At 32.6% G+C, this 21,184-nt stretch overlaps 1 protein-coding gene across 1 annotated transcript in view; it reads right to left on the reverse strand.

The window, feature by feature from the left end:
- Positions 1–21,184, reverse strand: part of LOC308635076 (A-kinase anchor protein 9-like) — a 114,551-nt gene that overhangs the window by 40,257 nt on the left and 53,110 nt on the right. The window contains exons 17-20 of the mRNA XM_081269332.1: positions 18,891–19,096; positions 13,115–13,347; positions 1,624–1,786; positions 101–313 (exon numbers count right to left, since the gene is read on the reverse strand). Coding sequence (XP_081125458.1) covers positions 101–313; positions 1,624–1,786; positions 13,115–13,347; positions 18,891–19,096 — 815 coding nt within the window. The remainder of the gene's footprint in view (positions 1–100; positions 314–1,623; positions 1,787–13,114; positions 13,348–18,890; positions 19,097–21,184) is intronic.

A 21,184-nucleotide genomic window follows, 5' to 3' on the forward strand; every position in this document is an offset into this window, starting at 1 on the left:
GTATATGAATAATGGCATTGAAAAAAAGGGGGAAAATCACTCTTAATGTTTAAAGAATATAAATGAAAAGAAAAGTGTTCCAAAGTCTGAAAATACGTACGTTGTACAACTGGACTTGCTTCTGCTTTCATTGCCGCCTTCTGTCTTGACAATAATTCTTTTTCTGCTTGGATTTCTTGTTGTTCTGCTTCCAATTCTTGCAACCCATTACCTGCACGTAACAACTCCTGCTCAAGGTGATCTATTATATCAGTTTTTTCCTGAATTTGCCTTTCAAAAAGAGTTTTTTCATCTGCGTAGCCATCAATGATACCTGTAAGATAAAATGAACAGGAAATGGAATTACAACTCATTTAAATTTGAACATTAATATGTTTTAATATGAACAAAAGAGCTGTTAGCAAAACTTTAAATCATTCCAACCTATTAAGAGTCTTGAATGAATTTGCTATTAATAGCAGCAACTTATTGACTTTTTTTTTAGTTGAAGATGGACACAATACCTTTACTTAGTATATTTTATGTGGTGCTGGGGACTGAAGCCAGTGCTTCATGTGTGCTATCAAATGTTCTACCACTGAACCACAACCCCAGCCCTTAACTTTTAATATGTACATTTGATTTAGTCGTCGTCTTCTTTTTTGAGTACCAGGAATTGAACCCAGGGGTGCTTTACCACTGAGTTACATCCCCAGTTCTATTTTATTTAGAAACAAGGTCTCACTAAGTTTCTTAGGGCATTGCTAAATTGCTGAGGCTGGCATTGAGTTAATAATCTTCCTGCCTCAGTGTCCCTGGGCATGTCACTGGGATTACAGGCATGTGCCACTGTGCCTGGCCTAATGCAGTCTTCTTGTTTACCAACCTGACATTAATGTGAAATTTCTCTAAACTTTCAAGTACTTTGCTATACTGAAGTATCATCACATTGTATATGCGTAATTCACTTTAGTAAAAAGATAAAAATAGACAAGTTTCTAGCTTAATGTAAATCAGATATTATAAATCAAATCACAATTCTAATAGAGTAAAGAGAATGGGAGAGGGGAAAGAAGACGGGAGGGAAAAGAAGGGGATCATGAACTGAAATTTATTTCCATGCATGTATGAGTTTGTTGAGATGAACTCAGCTACTATGTATGACTATGAAGCTCTAACAAAACATTTTCTCTCAAGTTGGTATTTTAATTCTAGAAGGTTAAGGTCAATACCACAGCATGGGGGAAGAGGCAAAGCCCAAGGCTTTAGAGGCTTAAAGCCTATGGTCACTATTTAATGGTTACCTTAAACAATTCAATAACATCTTTACCTTCGGTTTTCTCATTTTTAAATTACAGGCATGTCTTAGGATGGTGGGATCATGGTAACAACTCTCCACCATCCATTTCTCTATTTTCTAAAATTCCTTTATATTTTCAGTAATTCTACAAGTTCCTTTTATATTTAAATGTGTATATGCAGTTTTAAAAACTGCTTGGAAAAACTCTGAAGACAAACTACAACTACTTTCCAATGGCTGCTCTAAATTAGAGTAGATTTGTTTCTGAATTTGGCTGTACATCAAAATCTCTATTTTAAGATTGAAGTTCTGCTACTCTGACTTGCCAAAGGCAAGGTACTTACCCTCAGCCTTACTGAGCTCCACTGCCAGCTGTTCTCTGGCCCTAGACTCTTCATGAAGGTGCTCTCGCAGTTCTTCTTGGCATTTAAGGAACTCTGTTGCCTGTTGTTTCTGTTTGAATGACTCACGCATCAATTCTGTTTGTGTAACTTTTGCATGTTCAAGCTAAATAAGAAGGGAAAGAATACATAAAGGAAGATGAAGTGTTGGAAAACAAGTGTCATTTTCCATTAAAGTAAGGATTTCAAATAAAAGACATATTTCTGACTTACAGTCACTTAAGACAGTTCTAATGCATGTTAACATTTGTGGGTAGGATAAGTCAATAGTAGACTCCACATTTGTTTTGAACACTTTAGAATTTGGAGGCATTAAAAATATAGCCTTCTTAGAATGCTATCATTGGCATATACTGACTCCATTTTTAAAATAGTTTTTAAGATGGTAATACACACTTGAGGCCAAAGCTCTCAATCGCCATAACTTAATCATTTGTGTGAAATTACAAAAAAGCACTAACTTTGCTTTAGTTATCTGAGCTTTTATATGTCACCATCTACTTATCTGTTTTTACTAAAACAACTACATGCAGAAAAAAAAAACCTCCACAAAAAACAAAAAACTGAGCTCAAATGTTTCCAGTACTTAGCCCCAGAATTTTAAGAAATAATTGTATGTATTGACAACAGGCTTACAGCAAGTCTCTTAAATAAATTTTGTAAATTTACATAAGTTTGTGTATCAGAAAGACATTACTGCCATGTTTTAAGCTTAAAATGATAAAATGTAGTGGTTTCTAAGGTTTCTAATTAGACATAAATAATGTATTATAAAATTAAGATAATATTTAAAATCTTATTCTTAAAGACTTCTGCTCCTCACACCTGAGTGTTATTGCCAAACCAAATCAATTTCCAAAATATTCAGTATACAATTATTGTTTTTTTAATTTAATTCATTTTTTTATGTTGTAGATGGACAAAATACCTTTGTTTTACTTATTTATTTTTATGTGGTGCTGAGGATTGAACCTAGTGCCTCACACATGTTAGGCAATCACTCTACCACTGAGCTACAACCCCAACCCCAATAATTGTTGTTTTAAAAGAAAGTTTAAATTTTATTTATAACCTATTATTTAAAAATGAGCATAGATATAAGACTCATAATGGAAAATTAAACATAAATTTTAATTTGTAACTAATTTCCTAAAATATCTGTGAAAATATATTGTTACTTTAAAAAGGAAAAATTTTATGAACATGTTCACTTTTAACTACCAACAGTATTTTCCTTTAAATGTGGATAAATACTATATTTTAATTTTTACTATAAAGAAAATGACCATGAAGTATACATGCTGTACACAACTACTCTCCTGAATTTAGTCAATACATTTTTTAAAATACATCAATTGCTTCAATATGTACATAATTTTTATTATATACTAATGACCTAGAAAATACATGAAATATAGAGTTCAAAGTTATAACTAAAAGAAGATGAACTATTTTCCAAATTTACTACATAAATTCAATAGAGTATTTACAATAAAATAAATATTTGCTTTAGATAAATTTGATGTCTTTGCCTCTATGCTCCATTTCATGACAAGATCTAAACCACCTTCACATACATTTAGATATTTACCATGAAATCATGAAAAAACCCTTCAGTTTTAGAAACAAAGCAAAAACCTCAAGCAATCAAATAAGTAAGACTAATATATTTTATTTACAATAGCAATTGGGATCCACTGCATTTGGGATAAGAGTCCCCCTTAAAATTCTCATTTACATACTTTACACAATACCTTCTATCCAGTTAAGGTATGATTTACTCCTAATATCTATAATAGTATGAATTATATAAAAATTTTAAACTCAATATTTTCAAAGTATTTAGTAAACTCACCATTATACTTAAAGTATGGATAAGCTTTAGTAAAGATTATGACACTTAAAACAAAAGTTGTAGAAGGGGTAACAATACTATTCTAAAAACCATCTGGTTTGTTAAATATTAGCTAGCATGTACAGTTAAAGTCACCAAAGTTATAAAAAGTGCTGAATAACTTGTAGTCAATCATTCACAACATATTTGAGAATCAAATAAACCTGGAATACTGAATATGCAGGTATCTTTATGCTAAACACCTTTAGCAATGTTTATAAGTTTCACATTAAAAACAGAAAAAAGATATTTCTCTACAGAATTAGTTGACATATAGAAAACTAAAAATAAGTTCCTTATGGTGTAAGAAAATCTAGAATCCAAGTTTGCTTTTACCTTGCCTGGAACTACTGTCAGTATGTCATGGATGTAAACAATTCATTTAGCTGGTCTAGGTATCACAATACCTATTCTCTCAAATATAATCATTCCATTTTTATTCCCATTTTTATTCAGGATTGGATTCATAAACATACAAAAACAAGAATCTTAAAGACAAGCAGAATATTTTTTAAACAATTCACCTGGCACTGGAGAAGTGTAATATTATCTCATTCTGCTTTCTGGAATTAAGAACACAGCCAAGTTGGGACTTTTGGATCAAATTGAGCTCTTTGATACATTTAGGATGAATGGGCAGCAGTATATACCAAACAATAACAAAATAAGGTTCTATTCCGTTAACCTTATTAACAATACTTAAAATTTCATTTCTCATTATACTTATTTGTTAAACTAAATTAATGTTTTATACTTACTGAATAAGGAGGGGTAGGCAGTGGAATTTTAGAAATTAGCTTTAATATATGCCCATTTCTTTTATGAATCAAGTGGAAAATAGAAGTATTAATAATTACTGAGTTATTTTCATCCAAATGTTCACACAAAGGAAAAGGATACGGTAAAGGCACTCGAGATTCAACCTCATAAATATCTTCATCTTTTTCTTCCAACCAAGAGCCATCGAGTTTGACAGTTGCCAAATATGTCCTGTAAGAATCCATTCTAGAAGATGAAGGAGCCAAGCTTCTTCAATTATCAGTTTTCTACTACATTTAAAAAGTTCCTTTTAGTTTATCTAGATATTCCATTCTGTTTAGTGCTATCAAATACATAAAAAAATTAATTCATAGTACTGAACAATAAAAAGGGTGAAAATGTCTGGCGGGGGGAACCCTACAAATCTAAAAAACAAAAACAAAACAGAAAGACTCCTAAATGTCTACCAGTCTTTATCTGAAGAATCCAAAACAAAACAACAAAAAACTGCACAAAAACCAAAAGCACGCAAACAAAACACCACTGTTTTACCTAGAATAGGTAAATCCTTGAAGAATAAAAGAATGAAAACATAAATGTGTAATATGCTGAGCAATAAAACTGCTTTCAGTATCAAATTTGTCTGTGGTAATAAGTAAGCCTTCCAAGCAGAACCTGGCAGGGAAGGTCAGGTTTTAAATCTCCATAGTAGCAGTCTTGAGAAACGTAGTTGCAACATTATTTCCCTTGGTCTTGCAGCTTTGCCCTATTCAAAAGGAAAAGCTCTTTCAAACCGAGCTGCTCAAATAGCCTTGCAGGCTGAGCCAGAGGATTCTAGTGTCCCCCGAGGAAAAGGTCAGAACAGAGGGTGTGGTTTAATGTCTTTACCTATATGTGCACTGACAGGTGGAATGTGAATTAATACGCCCACACAAAAGCCTGCCTAACAGGATCCAAGTTCCACGTCAGATCTTTGAAAGAGTTATTTAGAGAAGTTTATAATGTGTCTAAGATAAGCTGGTATTTTTCCACCCTACTAAAAATTGTTTTAATTAAAAATGTGAATAAAATATGTTTGAGTTTACATTACTAATCAGCTATTCAAGCATATCAAATAATCATAATTATTTCTGGAAATTAAATTAGAATTTCTTTTTGATAATTCCTTAAGATATAATACTTTTGAGCAGCCACTGAGGCTAACTAAATACAGATAATTCAGTTATAACTTATTTTCACATTGACTTATTTATAGAGGGCATATTAAGGAAAAAATTCTTTTTAGAGCCACTTTGTATATAAGTCGATAATTACACCACTTAAGGTAGCCTATGAACCCTGACTGAAATGTAAAAGCGACAAATTGTCCATAATAGTTAGCTTCAGGTTGTTCCAGAAGCCTGAGCAATACTGAATAAACCAGCCATTCATAATTTTAAAAGATAAATAACTTACTTATTACTAATAAAAGACTCTCAATAATGAAAGTTGTTTTAAATAAAAGACTTTCATTTTGGTGCCTTTTTCCCCCATCTGGTAACTGAATATCCTAAACCCACAAAGCCTTTATCTAAATGGAAAAACACCATACTAAAGCAAGTGACAGGCTTAAAAAGGCCTTTGATAGCTACTCTGACTACATAAAGTAGTTTCGAAGAGCTAGTACTTAAACCCTTCTCAGCAGACTAGTAACTGAGGCAGAGAAAATGAAATTGTTTTATATACAAGTCCCAAAGTTGCAAGGAGATGTAGTTGGGGAGGGGCAGCTGCTGCTTAAAGTTCTGAAAATTTTTGTTTATTACAGTTTCTTATAACCTGCAGTTAGTCTGTCAAGATGTCTTAACACCTATATGAGATGGAGGCCTGACCTTATGACTGTTGCAGCTAAATGTGATTTTTTTTAAAGAGAGAGTGAGAGAGGGAGAGAGAGAGAATTTTAATATTTATTTTTTAGTTATCAGCAGACACAACATCTTTGTTTGTATGTGGTGCTGAGGATAGAACTTGGGCTGCACGCATGCCAGGCGAGTGCGCTACTGCTTGAGCCATATCCCCAGCCCAAGCAGCTAAATGTGATTTTAATGAAGCTCCAGCAGACGTAAAATCATCAATACCCTAGCTGTTCACACTTTATGAACTGGTGGATCCCACACCTAGCCTATGAGATACCTCTTAAAATACTCTTTCCCTGCTTCTTTGGCAAAGTAGTTATTTTGATAATCATCCAATTTCTCTCATTTGAGGTAAAAACAAAACTGTGGGTAAGAAATAATTATTCAGGGCTGGGGATGTGGCTCAAGCGGTAGCGCGCTCGCCTGGCATGCGTGCGGCCCGGGTTCGATCCTCAGCACCACATACCAACAAAGATGTTGTGTCCGCCGAGAACTAAAAAATAAATATTAAAAATTCTCTCTCTCTCTCTCTCTCTCTCTCTCTCTCTCTCTCTCTCCCTCTATCACTCTCTCTTTAAAAAAAAAGAAATAATTATTCATAAATAGCAGCATTTAAGTCAACATAAGAATTAACAACAAAGAAAGAAAAAAGAAAGAAAGAATAACTAAGGAGAAAAATAGACTCAAAGAGTAAAAGATAAAGATGACCCAGAATGTGGCAAACAGTCTTTGTAATAATATATTAACTAGTGGCATACTACATTAATTGATATTCAGAAAGAATACAAAATAAAACAATAACAACAAAAAACTGCATAAAAACCAAAAAAAAAAAAAAAACAAAACACCATTGCTTTAACTACAATAGGTAAATCCTTGAAGAATGAAAGAATTGAAAACATAAATGTGTAATAAGTTGAGCAATAAAATACCTTTAAATTAAATGATATACTAATATTTTCACCCCAGTTTTGGAAACACATAGAACTTATTTCCATTAACATAAAACAAAAATCTTTATAAGTAAGGTGTGTCCTCTTATGACTAGGAACATGGGTCATGGTAAGAAACTAACTACAAATTTAACTACTGTTAAAAATGAATGAAAAAAGACTCAAAAAGTAGTAAAGAAGAGTCTGGATGATGGCATATGGTGATTCTGACAATAATTCAAGTTATATTCAATTTTGCTTTTTCCTCTAGTTTAAAAGCATATAAACCTTTCTGCAACTAAAAACTTAAAATACAATGACTTCAATTTCTAGAAACACATTTAACTGTCCAGACTAGCTCCTTATCCTCGGGTTTCAGAAGATCATGACTTTACCATATACAGGAGGCTATTAATTGACAGCATTGAGCTACATTTCCCCAATGAAAAAGGTTTACATTAATCATATAATGTCAAGCTATTTAACCTTTTTCCCTGTAAATTATTTCCTTCAAATTGTAAAACACTTCTGCTGCTGTCTTTTCATCTTCACTTTATTTACTTATTTCTCTAAATTATTTAATGGAGGGACTCACTCCTGCATACATTACCTGACCAATGCTAAGCACACTGGGGGCAATACTTGATGGCAATGTTTCATCACATAACGTTGAAAACTAGTCCAACAAATTGGAAAACTGCCAAACTCCACTGAAATCGTTCCTGTTAAGTTTGCCAACAATCTCTGGATTTCAAAATTCATTTCTCAGTTATAGTTATGATTAAAACTAAAGAATAACTAAACAAAAATCTTAGTCTGCTCTTTAATCCTCAGATTCCAAGAAGGCAGAAGTAGTAGTGGTGAGAGAGAAGAGTTAACCTAAGGTACTTGAAAAACAATATTTTGACTGTATATTATAAGGCTAAAAACAAAAAGTACTACACACAAATAATGTAGTCTAGTTAGAGAATTTGTTTTTCACAGGGGTGTAGGATAGCAATTCTGAAATGACATATGGTTGAGCAAACAAATAAAAATGCAATTGAACATGAGACTCTCTTTTTCACTGTTGGAGAACAAAGTTACTAAGAAAAAAGGGCAGGGCAAAACAAATGCTGTGGTACCAGAACTGGAGGGCTCAGAATGAATTTATGGATTTTTAAATTATACATGTATACAGAGAGATTCAGGTATAGATAGAAGGATTAGCATACAAAGATATATTTTTAAACTATCCACTAACAGGGCTTAGAAGTAATGACATCCTAGTAACAATGAGAACATCTAGTACCTAGATCTTGGTTTCTAGATAGTATTTTCCGATAAAAGAAATATGAATTCCATGAAGAAGTGATTGATTCTAAAGTTAGGGTAGGAAAAATACAAGATGGGTTTGAAGCTTCTTGTAGTACCAATACTCCAAAAAGCAAGTACACTTCAAAAGGATGTACCTCAAAAAGTTCTTAATGCCAAAGCTGAAACAAAACAAAGTATTAGGTTACAACTAAAGTGATAAATTAGTCATGAGTCTATACTGATATTGATTAGAAGTGAAAATATAGCTCATATAGCTAAATAAATAAATAAAACAATGAGGAAAGTATAAAATTACCATTAGAACACCATAGTAATAATTACTGCATGCAAGATCCAACAATGGATGTAAGAATATTAGATGAAAGAAAGTTAAGGAGAAAAGGTTATTTGCATATTATCAAAGTACCTCCTCCAAGATAGTTATTCATTACAAAGGGGAAAACAGTAACATTACAGTTGAGAAACCCAGCAGATATCACAAGCAATGAAGATTAACATTACCTGTAATAATGACATATTGACTCACATAACCGGGCATGAAGCACAAGATGGGCATAGCATTTTTGTGGTAGTATCAAAAATATACAGGCTTCATATAATCACAACAAACATCAGACAAATCCAAACTGAGGAACATTCTAAAAAATAACCGACAAAAGACTAAAGTATTGTCAGAGACTGGTGAAACCAAAGATGACATGACAACTAAGTACAATGTGGGATCTGGGAATGAATCTTGGAACAGAAAAACGTCATTATAGGAAAAACCAATGAAATCTAAATAGTTTATACTTTAGTTAACAGTACTGCAGCAATTTTAATTTCTTAGTTTTATAATTATATTATAGTTATGCACTATGTTAATGTTAGGGAAAGCTGAATGAGTGGTTGGTACATCGAAACTCTCAGTTTTAGAATTTTCTGTAAGCTTAAAGTTATTTTAGAATGAAAAGTTAAAAACTGTCCCCTATGACTTTAACATGAAGAGTTAAAGAGAGAAGAGGTCAGAGTATAATCTGGTTTCCAGATACCCTCTGACCTTCTCTCCCATGCCTCTCTCCACTCTCCTTGCTCCAGCTGCCCTGTCCTCTGTCAAGCACAGCCCCTGGCCTTTGAAATTGCTATTCCCCTGCCTAAACATTCTTTCCCATTTACCTGTGTATTAGCCTCCCACTCTTCTTTAAGGAATATGAATTCATATCACTTTATCAGAGAGGCCTTTACTAATTTTCCTCGATAAAATACTCTCTTCCTCCATTATGCTGTACTTCCCTTTATTCTTTTTCACAGCAGTTATTACCAACTATGCATCTATTTATTATTGGCCTCCACCATTAAATTATGAGCTCCTGCGAGCAGGGATTTTGTCCATTTCCCTTATCATTGTATCTCTAATATCTAGAACAATAATTGTTATATAGTAGGCACTCAAAACTTCGCTGAATGAATGAATGAATGACTTATCTCAAACATCAAACCCCACAGTAAGCTTTATGGCCTGCACCTTACCCCAAACTGTCAGATGCTATTCAGAGTATCCTGTGCAGAGCTATTTGCCTGTATTTAAATGAAAGCAAAAAGACATCACAGCAGTGCCATTTTGTTATAAAAATGAAGAAAATAAATCAAGGTTAAAGGAAGAAGAAGCAAATGATAATATATTAAAGAGGAAAATGGGATACTAGTTATTTCACAAAGATGTTAGACTTTATTTTGTGTCAATTTAACAATTAAATTATTCATTTGGTTCATAATATTTTAGTTATTAACAATATTCTGAAGAAGTCATTGGATTTAAACATTTATCCATGGTTAAGATTAATAATTGATCTGCAGTTAGTTTTAAAAACTGTCACAAAGCTCCTATTCCCTTACTTTAGCACTTAACAAACTGAGACTCATTTGGAAAATACCATGACAAGGCTCTTACTGCACCTCACTACCTAGTCACATAAACAGAGAGTTGTCATGTGTTATGCACTTGACCTAGGGAACTGAGTGTTTCAGGAAGATCCCACACACTTAACTGTTGACTGATGGCAGTTTTAATGACTATGGCGAAGTTTTCTCTAGTTGTCTGTAAGAGCAAATAATCTGTAGAAACCACTGCTCACTTGTCATTTATTTGTCATTTTCCATGGTGATTATCAAAAGATAAATACTATAGTACATTAACCATAATGTGCATAATTTATAGTGGCATTGAAGAGTAGCAACACTATCAACAGTGGTCAAGTTCCAGGTCAAAAGTATGTTATAAGGATCAAGAAAGAAAAAGTAGGGCTGCAATTGTAGCTCAGTGGTAGAACACTTGCCTAGCATGTGTGAGGCACTGGGTTCCATCCTCAGCACCACATTAAAAAAAATAAATAAGTAAAATAAGTTTATTAAAAAAAGAAAGAAAAAGTATTACCAGTTGTTTTCCTGGTAGAAAAAGTATAGATCATAGAATATAAACACTAATATGACTGAAATAAGCATAAACAAAACAAAAAGAATTTAATATAGAATTATCTATACTATACAACTTTCATAGAATAAAAGGGATAATATTAAGATGCCTATGCATTCAAGCTTTAAGTACTGACTCAACTGAATCAGTGGACCTGCATACTCTAGAAGTTGTTTATGGATAAGCATTCTAAAAGAGAGAGAATGCAGGACTTAGGCTAATTATAAAAGACTAAAAATATAGTAAATCTTGGTAAAAATGTGTATTTTTTAATGTTAAATATGGAATTTCACATTTCAACACAACATTTACAATGTCAATGTTTGAGTTTAAATAGTCTGCTCAACTTTGGGCTAAAGGAGAGGTGACTATAAAATTCTCTGATCCAAGAGTGTAAAATTAATGTCTTAATAATATAAATGAAGCTGAATTTTATGGGTACCATTTCATTTCCTTACAAGCACTTAGGATGTTGATAATGAAAAATAAAATAACTCTTCAGAACTTTGAATATAGGACCACCACTGATTTTTTTTAAATTTAAATCATTTTTCCTACTCTTGGCAAATAACAAGTATTTGAGCTTTCAAGAATATTATATGTCTTTGGTTCTCTGTGATGCTCAAGTAAATTTTTGAGTTACTGAAATAGAAGCTTTAATCATTCTGTACATGCTACAAAAGAAAGCTCTAGAGAAACAAGAATTGCCCAAGGTTAGAAATTTCATCTGCTATTTAACTACAGGCCTCAGAATTAATCTATGAAAACATTTTTGGGAACTACATAAGGCATATGTTTGCTTTAGTTTGGCCAATCAAGGTGCAAACCAGAAGATATATTTATCTAACTATTTATTCCCCATCCTTTCCCCCAGTGTTGGGGATAGAACTTAGGGCCTTGCATATACTGGGCAAGTACTCTATCACTGAGACATATAACAGGAAATACATTATGATGAATTTCCCTGACCAGTTAGTGAATTCCCCTTACAATATGTGGTATCTCAAGAGTCTTTTCAAGGTATAATTCATATTCTATCACAGAAAAAAGGTTTAGTTTGTTTCCAAACAGAAAAAAAATACCTGGAGAAAATTCTGGGTAAGTGTCATATCTGAAGACCATTCAAAGAACAAATATTTCAACAGAAATGTATGTTATTTTGATAATTCCTTCTTCATTGAATCCCAGCAGCATATTAAAAGTATCAGGGGGTGGGACAGTAGATTGATATGAGAAGTTAACCAACTAATAGGGAATAAATGAATCATTTTAAATGTCAATAATTGAAGAAATAGCTTAAGTCAATAATTTAACCCTAATAGAAATGAATCAGGTATTAAAATGCAAAATATATATTTGTCATAGTTACTATATCTAATAGTTACTGCTATTGCAGAAACATGCCATATTAAATAATTTATTAGAGAAAAAATACCAAAGAAAAGCCAGTCATCAGAACAAGAGCTCAAAGACATTCTTTCAACTTCTCAAACTTAATATTTAAAGAACAATATTTTTTTGAGAATATTAATATTTATTTTTTAGTTTTCGTCAGACACAACATCTTTGTTTGTATGTGGTGCTGAGGATCGAACCCGGGCCGCCCGCATGCCAGGCGAGCGCACTACCGCTTGAGCCACATCCCCAGCCCGTAAAGAACAATATTTTAAAGGAAAAACTGCTCAAACTAATTTCCTACCAAGAGATAACTTGTATGGTGAATTAATCTACTCATATTTATAAAAAGAATGTAAAAATCAAGTGAAAAAATTGCAAGTTTGATATGTAATACAATAATGGTATATTATGACATACTACAACATATAGTTTCAGACATTTCCACTACAACATATAGTTTTAGAGATTCCTTATAGTATTAAATAACATTTTAATGGAACATTTCACACAATAGTGAAGTTAAAATCTCTTTTGATATTAAAAAAGTAATGTGTAACAATCTAGAAAATCTGGACATTAAAACATCAATGAGTTTTTGAACTGGAAGAGCTCATCATTACATTACCTTCACCACCAAAAACAAGACTACTAAAACTAATATTGGTTATCACAAACACAGCCAATTATTAAAGAGAAGCCTAAATAAATTTCTGTGGGACAGTAGAGAGAAATATTTACTCATTTATGCCTTATGCAATATTCAGTAGGTAGTAATAATTAAGGAGTTTACCTGACTACTAGTTTCACTTAGAGCTTCCAGTATTTTTTCAACTGCTGCTTGTAGTCGACAACTAATATTCAGCATTAATTCTTCATTTTCAGGATCTATTTCAGTTCCAGCAAAACCAATCCTTATAAGGTGCTGCGATAATTCTGTTCCTTCCTCAGTTACTTTTGAACACATGCTATTATCAGTTCTTGGCATATCACTTCCAGAATAAGAGGATATGGATCTGTCTATAACTAGAATAACAAAATGTTAAAGGCATACATTAATAACAATAATTTCACTTTAAATTTTTAAAATCAAGTCAAATTGAAATCATTTTTCAAAGTACATGTGTTTTAATAACAGCATTGTAAAATTGCAGAATTTAAGATTTGGGTTATTTAGTAATTTTTCTTTAATAAAAGTTTTGGGTTTTTTTTGGGGGGGGTACTGGGGATAAAACCCAGGGCCTTGCACATAATAAGCATGTGCTGTATTGTTGAGCTATACTCCCAACCTGATAAAAACTTTTTAAGATAACTTTTAATAGATATTTATCAAATGTCAAGCATGTAGAGTTTGCTAAGAAATGAGGACACAAAGGAGACAAAATCTGGTTCCTATTGTGAAGGACTTTACAGTATAATGAAACAACACACATAGATACATAAGGAAAAAAAAACTCTATTGTGCAGTGGGATGTAACAGGTTATCAAAGAATAGAATAAGTGCTCCTAATTTGTTTGGAGTAACCTGACTTTTAAGCATTACATATTTGAACATTACCTGCTCTGGCTACAGATTAAAAGAAACAGATAATTTTGTAGCTTGCTATTTTTGTAAAAAGTATACTGGGAAGAAATTAGGATGATGAACAGTGCTAATTTAACTACAGACACTGTTACCATACTATCAACATTATTGTTACATCTTACATAAGAAAATCTGGTTGACATAGGCAGATGTTAAGCTTTGCAACTGAACAGAGTAGTAGTAATGGAATATGTGGAGATACATAAACTGTTAGAAATTTGGGTACAGAATTAGGGGTCATCTGTAAAAAGATAAGAGTTTAAACACTGAAAGTGGTTACATCTGTTTTAGGAGTGATATTTAGTGAAAGGAGGAAACAAAGTTGGAGCCTCTGTATATCATAAGCTAACCAAAGAAGCCATATAAGAAATATCAGAGAGGAAAGGGATGTTCTAGAAGAGAACATTTCAAAAAGGAAAAAACTTTAGTGAAGTTATTTGCCTAGAAATACAAACAGCCAAGGATTATGCTATGAATTTAATGACTGAAAAGTCACTGTTCTCCTCAGAAAGAAGTGTTGGTACTATAAGAACAGAAACTAAAGTCAGTTAAAGCAAGAGTTAGTCTATTCTTTTTAATTTTTTATACCTTCATTTTATATATAAATTTTTTATGCAGTGCTGAGGATTGAACCCAGAGCCTCACAGGTGCTAGGCAAGCACTGAGCTATATCCCCAGCCCAGTCTCTTCTTGCTTATTCTCTTATGAAGTATACTGAAGTTTACCTTGCAGGATGTGTGTGTGTGAGTTAAAAGAAACAAATAGTTATTTTTATGAATATAAAATGAAATTTTATGGTACAATATGACATTTTGTGGTACAGAGAAGCAATCAATGGTGAGAAAAAGACTGAAGATTCTGTGTTCACATGGGAATAAATCTAAAACACAAATTACAGAAAACACAAGCACAAGGTGAAACAAAGCCATTTATAAATGATCACTGGGTGTTAGTTTTTTTTTTTTTTTTTGGAATGGCAACAACAACAACAAAAATAGGCAATAAAGCACCTAGAAAAGATAAAGATGTCAATCAGCTTAACGTATTTTTCAGGGCTGGAGGTGTAGCTCAGTAGTAGAGTGCTTGTGCTTGCCTGGCCTGAGTGAGGTCCTAGGTTCAATTCCTAGCGTGCCTGCACACACACGCACACACACACACACACACACAAATTGAAGATAGAAATTATCTGAAATAATATGAATATGTTCCATTAAAGAAACAAATTTGTTTGTTCCTATGAAACAAAAGAGAAAGACAGCAAAATTATAATTACCCATAATGACTAGTCTGGGGGAAAAATCTGAGGACAAAAACATGCTAACAGAAATCAAGAACAGGCAATTTGGTGAACAGAATCACTTGAGTGGTGAACCAACCACTCAGATGTATGTTGTAAACACAGCAAATTGTTGAGAGCCACAGCCCAAGGGGCCCCAGCAAACTTTCAGACTGCCAGCTGATGATTGGCTCACAGCGGCCCCAGCAACTTCTAGCTCATTGGCTCCTCTGCAGTGATGCTCATTGGGCTGTTTCCCTGCCCTTTCAGACTACAGAGCTGCTCATTGGGGCTTTTTTTTGGCTCTGCCCACGTGACCCAGTCAATGGGCCTCAAGAGCAGGAGGATTGGGGGAGGTGGAGAGGCTTGTGGTTTGGGGAGAGGCTTGTGAGAAGCCGGTGGTGGCAGTTGGGCTCTGAGGGTTTTTCCTGAGGAGCTGTTTTGTTTGACGTGTGTGGTTCTAAAAATAAAGTTAGTTTCTTTTGACAAGTGGCTCCTGATTGTGCCCAGCCAGACTATGGCAGCAAATAATAGTTATTAAAGTCTTTTAGTCATATACTTTATGAATTATACCATTCATTTCCTGATGCATAATGGTAAGTTTTTCAGGTTAAAGGAGGGTGAGCAATATCATAGTGTCTTCCCAGCCTCAGTGGCTCACTGAAGACCTCTATGGTTCCAATTGGAAATCATGCGAATCAAGCTTGACCCAAGTGTCTGACAGATGAAAACTGTACTAAAAGATATGGAGTGGAGACTTAAAGAAATTTGTCCAAAGTCACATTAAGGCAGAAAAAAATGAGGCTTTCTCATTACTAATCCAGTATTCTTTCTATAACTTCCCACTGCTTCAAAAGGAAGCTGAAGCAAACAAACTTCAATCCATGGACTCCTACAGGAAAGATGAGAGCATTCTACGCCTAAACTATCACACTGCAGACCTAAAGGAAATTTTCTTTCAACAACCTAGGGAACTGATTTTTATGAACTGATCTAATATCCACTCAGGTTCAAGTGATTTGACATTTGGCCAAAATTTCCTTTCAATTTCATAAACTAGTTTGCTTTTACGAGGAAGTGAATATTAGCACAATCATTTATTATTTTCAAGTGTTAACAAGTTCATACATGTTTAAAGCCTAAACAAGTTCAGGCTTGAAGGCTGAAACTACATCACAAGTGATACTTTAAAAAAAAAAACAACAAAAGGTGATTCACAATCAGATTAATCCTTAATTTTTTTATGGTAAATAACACAAATCTTTCAAAGGTGCATTTTAGTTTTTACAGAAATGCTTCCATTAAGAATGTGAAGAAATGTCAAAAGAACTTCTTACATATGGGGCATATTGTCAATATTTAAAGCCAGTATTTTCATAAAATAAATGTTTTAAATCATAAACTCTATTAATTCAATATATCCTTAAAGATGCAAACTAGGTAAGTATACCCCAGTGATATTTAATTTTATTAGTAAAAGTAACATAACCAGGCATGGTGGTACACGCCTATAATCCCAGCAACTTGGGCAGGAGAAGTATGGGAAGTTTAAGAGCAGCCTTAGCAACTTAAACCAGGCTCTACACAACTTAAGATAAAAAGGGCTGAGTTACAGATTAGTGGTTAAGTGTCTCTGGGTTCAATTCTTGGTACCAAATCAAACCAAAGAATGATTTGTAAATACAAAAATATAAGATTGAGTTAATTAAATGGACCAGCAGAATTATCTGTGCCACAATATTTTACACAATATATTTCTTAACTTTGGATTGAATTTTTCTTCTAATATTTTCTGAATCAACAGTTGATTTCAACAGTTAACATTTTTAAAGATCAATAATAATAATCAATAATAATAATCATAATCAATTCATTTATGTACAAAATGGTTGTAAGTAAAATATTAAGTATGATGTAATCTTCCCTTGAACAGTAATCTCAGTGTTTCCTTTACTAGACTATGAACTACTGTAAAACAGAGACGATACAGAAATTGCTGAATAAGTGTTTATAGAATTGAACAGATAAAGTTGCTTATAATTAACAGACTATTGTTAGATATATTAAAATAGACACTATCTATGGATATAGATAGTGGATAGAGGATCTGCTTTCTCCAAGAAAATGAACATAAACATTATCTTCTGTGCTTGCTTGATCTCAATTACCAATTTGTCTTTATAACTCAGCATACTGCTTCTTTAAGTAGTTGCTGTTGTTTGCTGAATATTCAGTAGCCATTTTAAGAAATATCTATGAGAAATGCTAACAAAAAGGCAAAACATATTTTTGCAATGTACAGAACATTCCTTAGAATGTCTTTTAAATATGTAAGTCAATCTAGTACAGTTGTTACCAACAGAACAGCAAAATTCCTCCCTAGATGATTAAGTGAAACAAATTAATTACCTTAAAAAATTTTTGGTAGTCACTTTTATAAGTTTTAGGTATTTTCAAACATTACCTAATTCTTCTTAATACATCAAGATCCATATATAGACATAATAGTCCTTCATTGAGAACTTAACCAAAAGTAAGTTAATTTGAAAAATATATCTACCTAGTTCGAAAAGAGTAAATGTGGAAGGAAGGGTTTAAAAGTCAGGATTATTTCATCTTGTATTTTACTAAAAATGGCATTGAAAATTATTTTTGAACTCACCTGAAGTGTCTTTAATTCAAATTTATTTTAAATTCCAAATCAATATTTTCTTTGTAGTTAAAATGTACTGCTGGCTAACTAGTACTTAAGCAAACCTTCTGTAATTGGAATACTTTCTATTTTTCCCCATGAAGCTTAAAAACTAGAATGTTTCAAAAATTGTAAAGCTCTGGCATTTCAGAATATTTCCCTCTACCTGGGCAGAAGTGGTTGGATGTGAAATGATAGTGAACTATAGGCTTGACCTTCTAATTTAAGAATCCAGGGCCTATTTCTCTGGAAGCACCTGACTAACCTTTCCCCTCTTTGATTTCCTGGTATCTTCTCCAGCAAAGAAAAAGGAACAGAAAAAACGAGACAGATTGGAGGTCAGCAATGTGATGGTAAAAATTTAAAATAAGAGTGTACAATCATAGATATAAAAAATTGTGTTCTATATGTGTAATATGAATAGTAAACATTCTGCTGTCATATATAACAAATTAAAATTTAAAAAAATAAAATTAAAAAAGAAATTAAAAGAAGAGCCCAACCCACACAGCTACAGGAAGATGACAGAATTAGGAAAAAAGCCATCTCATAAAAGGACCTAATCTTTATATCTACACACAAAAACTGTCAAACCACTTTTCCAAAAGGAAGAAAGGACCTAACAGAGGATAGTCTTTGGTTTCTTATTATCACATTCTTCTAACTATCTCAATGAAAACTGGTGCTGGATTCCTACAAGTTCTTTATTTTAAGCTTTCCTGATTTACAGGGTGGTGATGTGGAACTTTTCCTTTATAAGTGGAGAAATGAAAGAGTCTTCTGGTTTGTGTAGGCATACCAAGGTATATAATGGCAACTCTAAAACATTCACTTCAAATGCTATACAATAATACATATAGTGCTTGGAACAGAGTGGCTTTGTGTTTGGAGGTGCATTTGTTGAAAAATACTTGAATATTCTCTCTCCTATATATTCTATACACAGAAAAAGTGCCTTGAACTCAGCAAGATCATTTGAAGATGATTATTTCACAAGCATATGAAACTAGTATTACCTCTTATGTGTTCCTCTTGGATAGCTGACTTTACAGATGCCTCTGATTCTGACCTCCAAATAAGGCTGACAGATGACTGGCCTTTACTAGATCTATCTAAAATCCCAAGAACATGGCGGCCAATAGTTTCTTCAACAGCTATGGTAGTCTTTACAACTTCTAAGAGGATCTTCAGAAGTCTGTTATTAGTTTTCTGGAGTGCAAACCTATACAGATTAAAAAAACACCACATTTATTAAAATATTTAATCTCTATAAAACATTTAATCTTAAAATATTCATTTATTAAGATATTTAATCTTTTTATAGGATAAAGCCTTTGCTCACCAAAAACAATGTAAAATATGCGTTTGGTGAAAAATATATAGCTCTATTAAAATAACACAATAGCACCTACAATGAAGTGCTTCTTACTCTTATTTTTTTAAAAAAGTGATTTGTTTAGAAAACAAATGTATAACATTTTTAAAGGTGCATTTTATTGACCTGAAAGAAATCAAATAATTATATTTTTTAAGATAGTAATTTAATTGGAAGAAAACTTTAAGGAGACATAAAACTTGAGTTTCAAAAATTGTGGTAATACCAATATCTAGATAATTGCCTTGGTTATACTGTTCATGTTTATATATATATATATATATATATATATATATATATATATATATATATATATATATATATGGTTTATCTTTTTATGTTGTCAGACAACAATATTTTAATATATAATTAAGAATCCAACTAGAAAAAAAGTGGTAGTATTTGTATAATTTCTTGGTGATAAACTAGATGTTTAAATTACAAGAACTGGCAAAGACCTGCTTTTAAAAAGGCTTTCAGTGAAACTACTCAGTCAACACCACAGGAAATATCATAGGCTGTTATTATACCTGCTCCAAAGACAAAAATATCTCTAGTTACACACATTGCACTCAGCCAGTAGGAAAAAAACATATTTTCAACTAAGTAGAAATAATAGCTTGTCTTTTTAGAGATAAGAAATACATTAATCAGCCTTCAAAATATCTTAGCACTATGAACATGTTAATGCCTATATTTCCAGACTTTTTTCCTCCTCAGCTTCACTCAAAAATATATACATTTTAAAAACAAAAACTGATCATACTGGACAATGTGTTTTGTAAGCTTTCTTTTTAGCTTAACATGAACATTTTACCATGTGAAAAAATGTGCTTCCATAAATGGTGATTCAAAAGATTATATGATTAATTTTATGAATAACTAAACAACTCACTCAACAGTTTGATTTAACAGAGATACTATGGTTATAAGCTTTATATTTAATACACATAAGATACAATAAGAAACTTTCATAGTAAGGTCCCCTGGCCTAAGAGACTTCTTTCTCAACCTCACATGTTGTTTGACACATTACCAACAATCTGGTTGAAAGGGTATCTGTTTCACAAGCACATGACAGGCCTATTTTAAGATCAGGTAATAAATGGAGTAGTTTTCCTTTAGTATTTGTCAAGTAAAAGAGAGTTCTATTTTTGTATCTAGATCAAATTCTCTGCTTACATAATCAAGAATGTTTAAACATAAAACCCCAAATAATTTAGTTAGCGGTAAGTAAGGGTTTTAATTCCTTAACTTCTTTATTTTTAAAAAAATTTTAAAAAATTTTTTAAATTTATTTTATTTTTTTATTGGTTGTTCACAACATTACAAAGCTCTTGACATATCATATTTCATACATTAGATTGAAGTGGGTTATGAACCCCCAATTTTACCCCAAATGCAGATTGCAGAATCACGTCGGTTACACATCCACAATTTTACATAATGCCCTACTAGTAATTGTTGTATTCTGCTGCCTTTCCTATCCCCTACTATCCCCCCTCCCCTCCCCTCCCATCTTCTCTCTCTACCCCATCTACTGTAATTCATTTCTCTCCTTATTTATTTTCCCATTCCCCTCACAACCTCTTATATGTAATTAATTCTTTAACTTTTATTTATAGTTTTGTTCAAGTCCTAAATTCCAGGAGTTGGATAATGTGATTAAAACTGATATAATGGTAAAAAGAAATAAAGATGAGCAAGATGTTTATTTTATATTGGCATGGTAACTCTAATTTTCATACACTGTCTTTCTTGTTTGAGTTCCATACTGACTATGTTCCTACTGATGATCCAATGGGGAAGCCAAAATCTTAGGGGCCAAATTCCTCCATGCAAGCTGAGAAAGGAGGTTAGAAGGACACAAAAGGGTTGACAGTTAGAAATTGGAAAAGGAGGAAATTAAGTTAGTAGATATTAGTTTTAATTAAA

This window comes from Spermophilus citellus (genome assembly GCF_964194105.1).
Source record: "Spermophilus citellus genome assembly, chromosome: 16".
Taxonomy (NCBI): domain Eukaryota; kingdom Metazoa; phylum Chordata; class Mammalia; order Rodentia; family Sciuridae; genus Spermophilus; species Spermophilus citellus.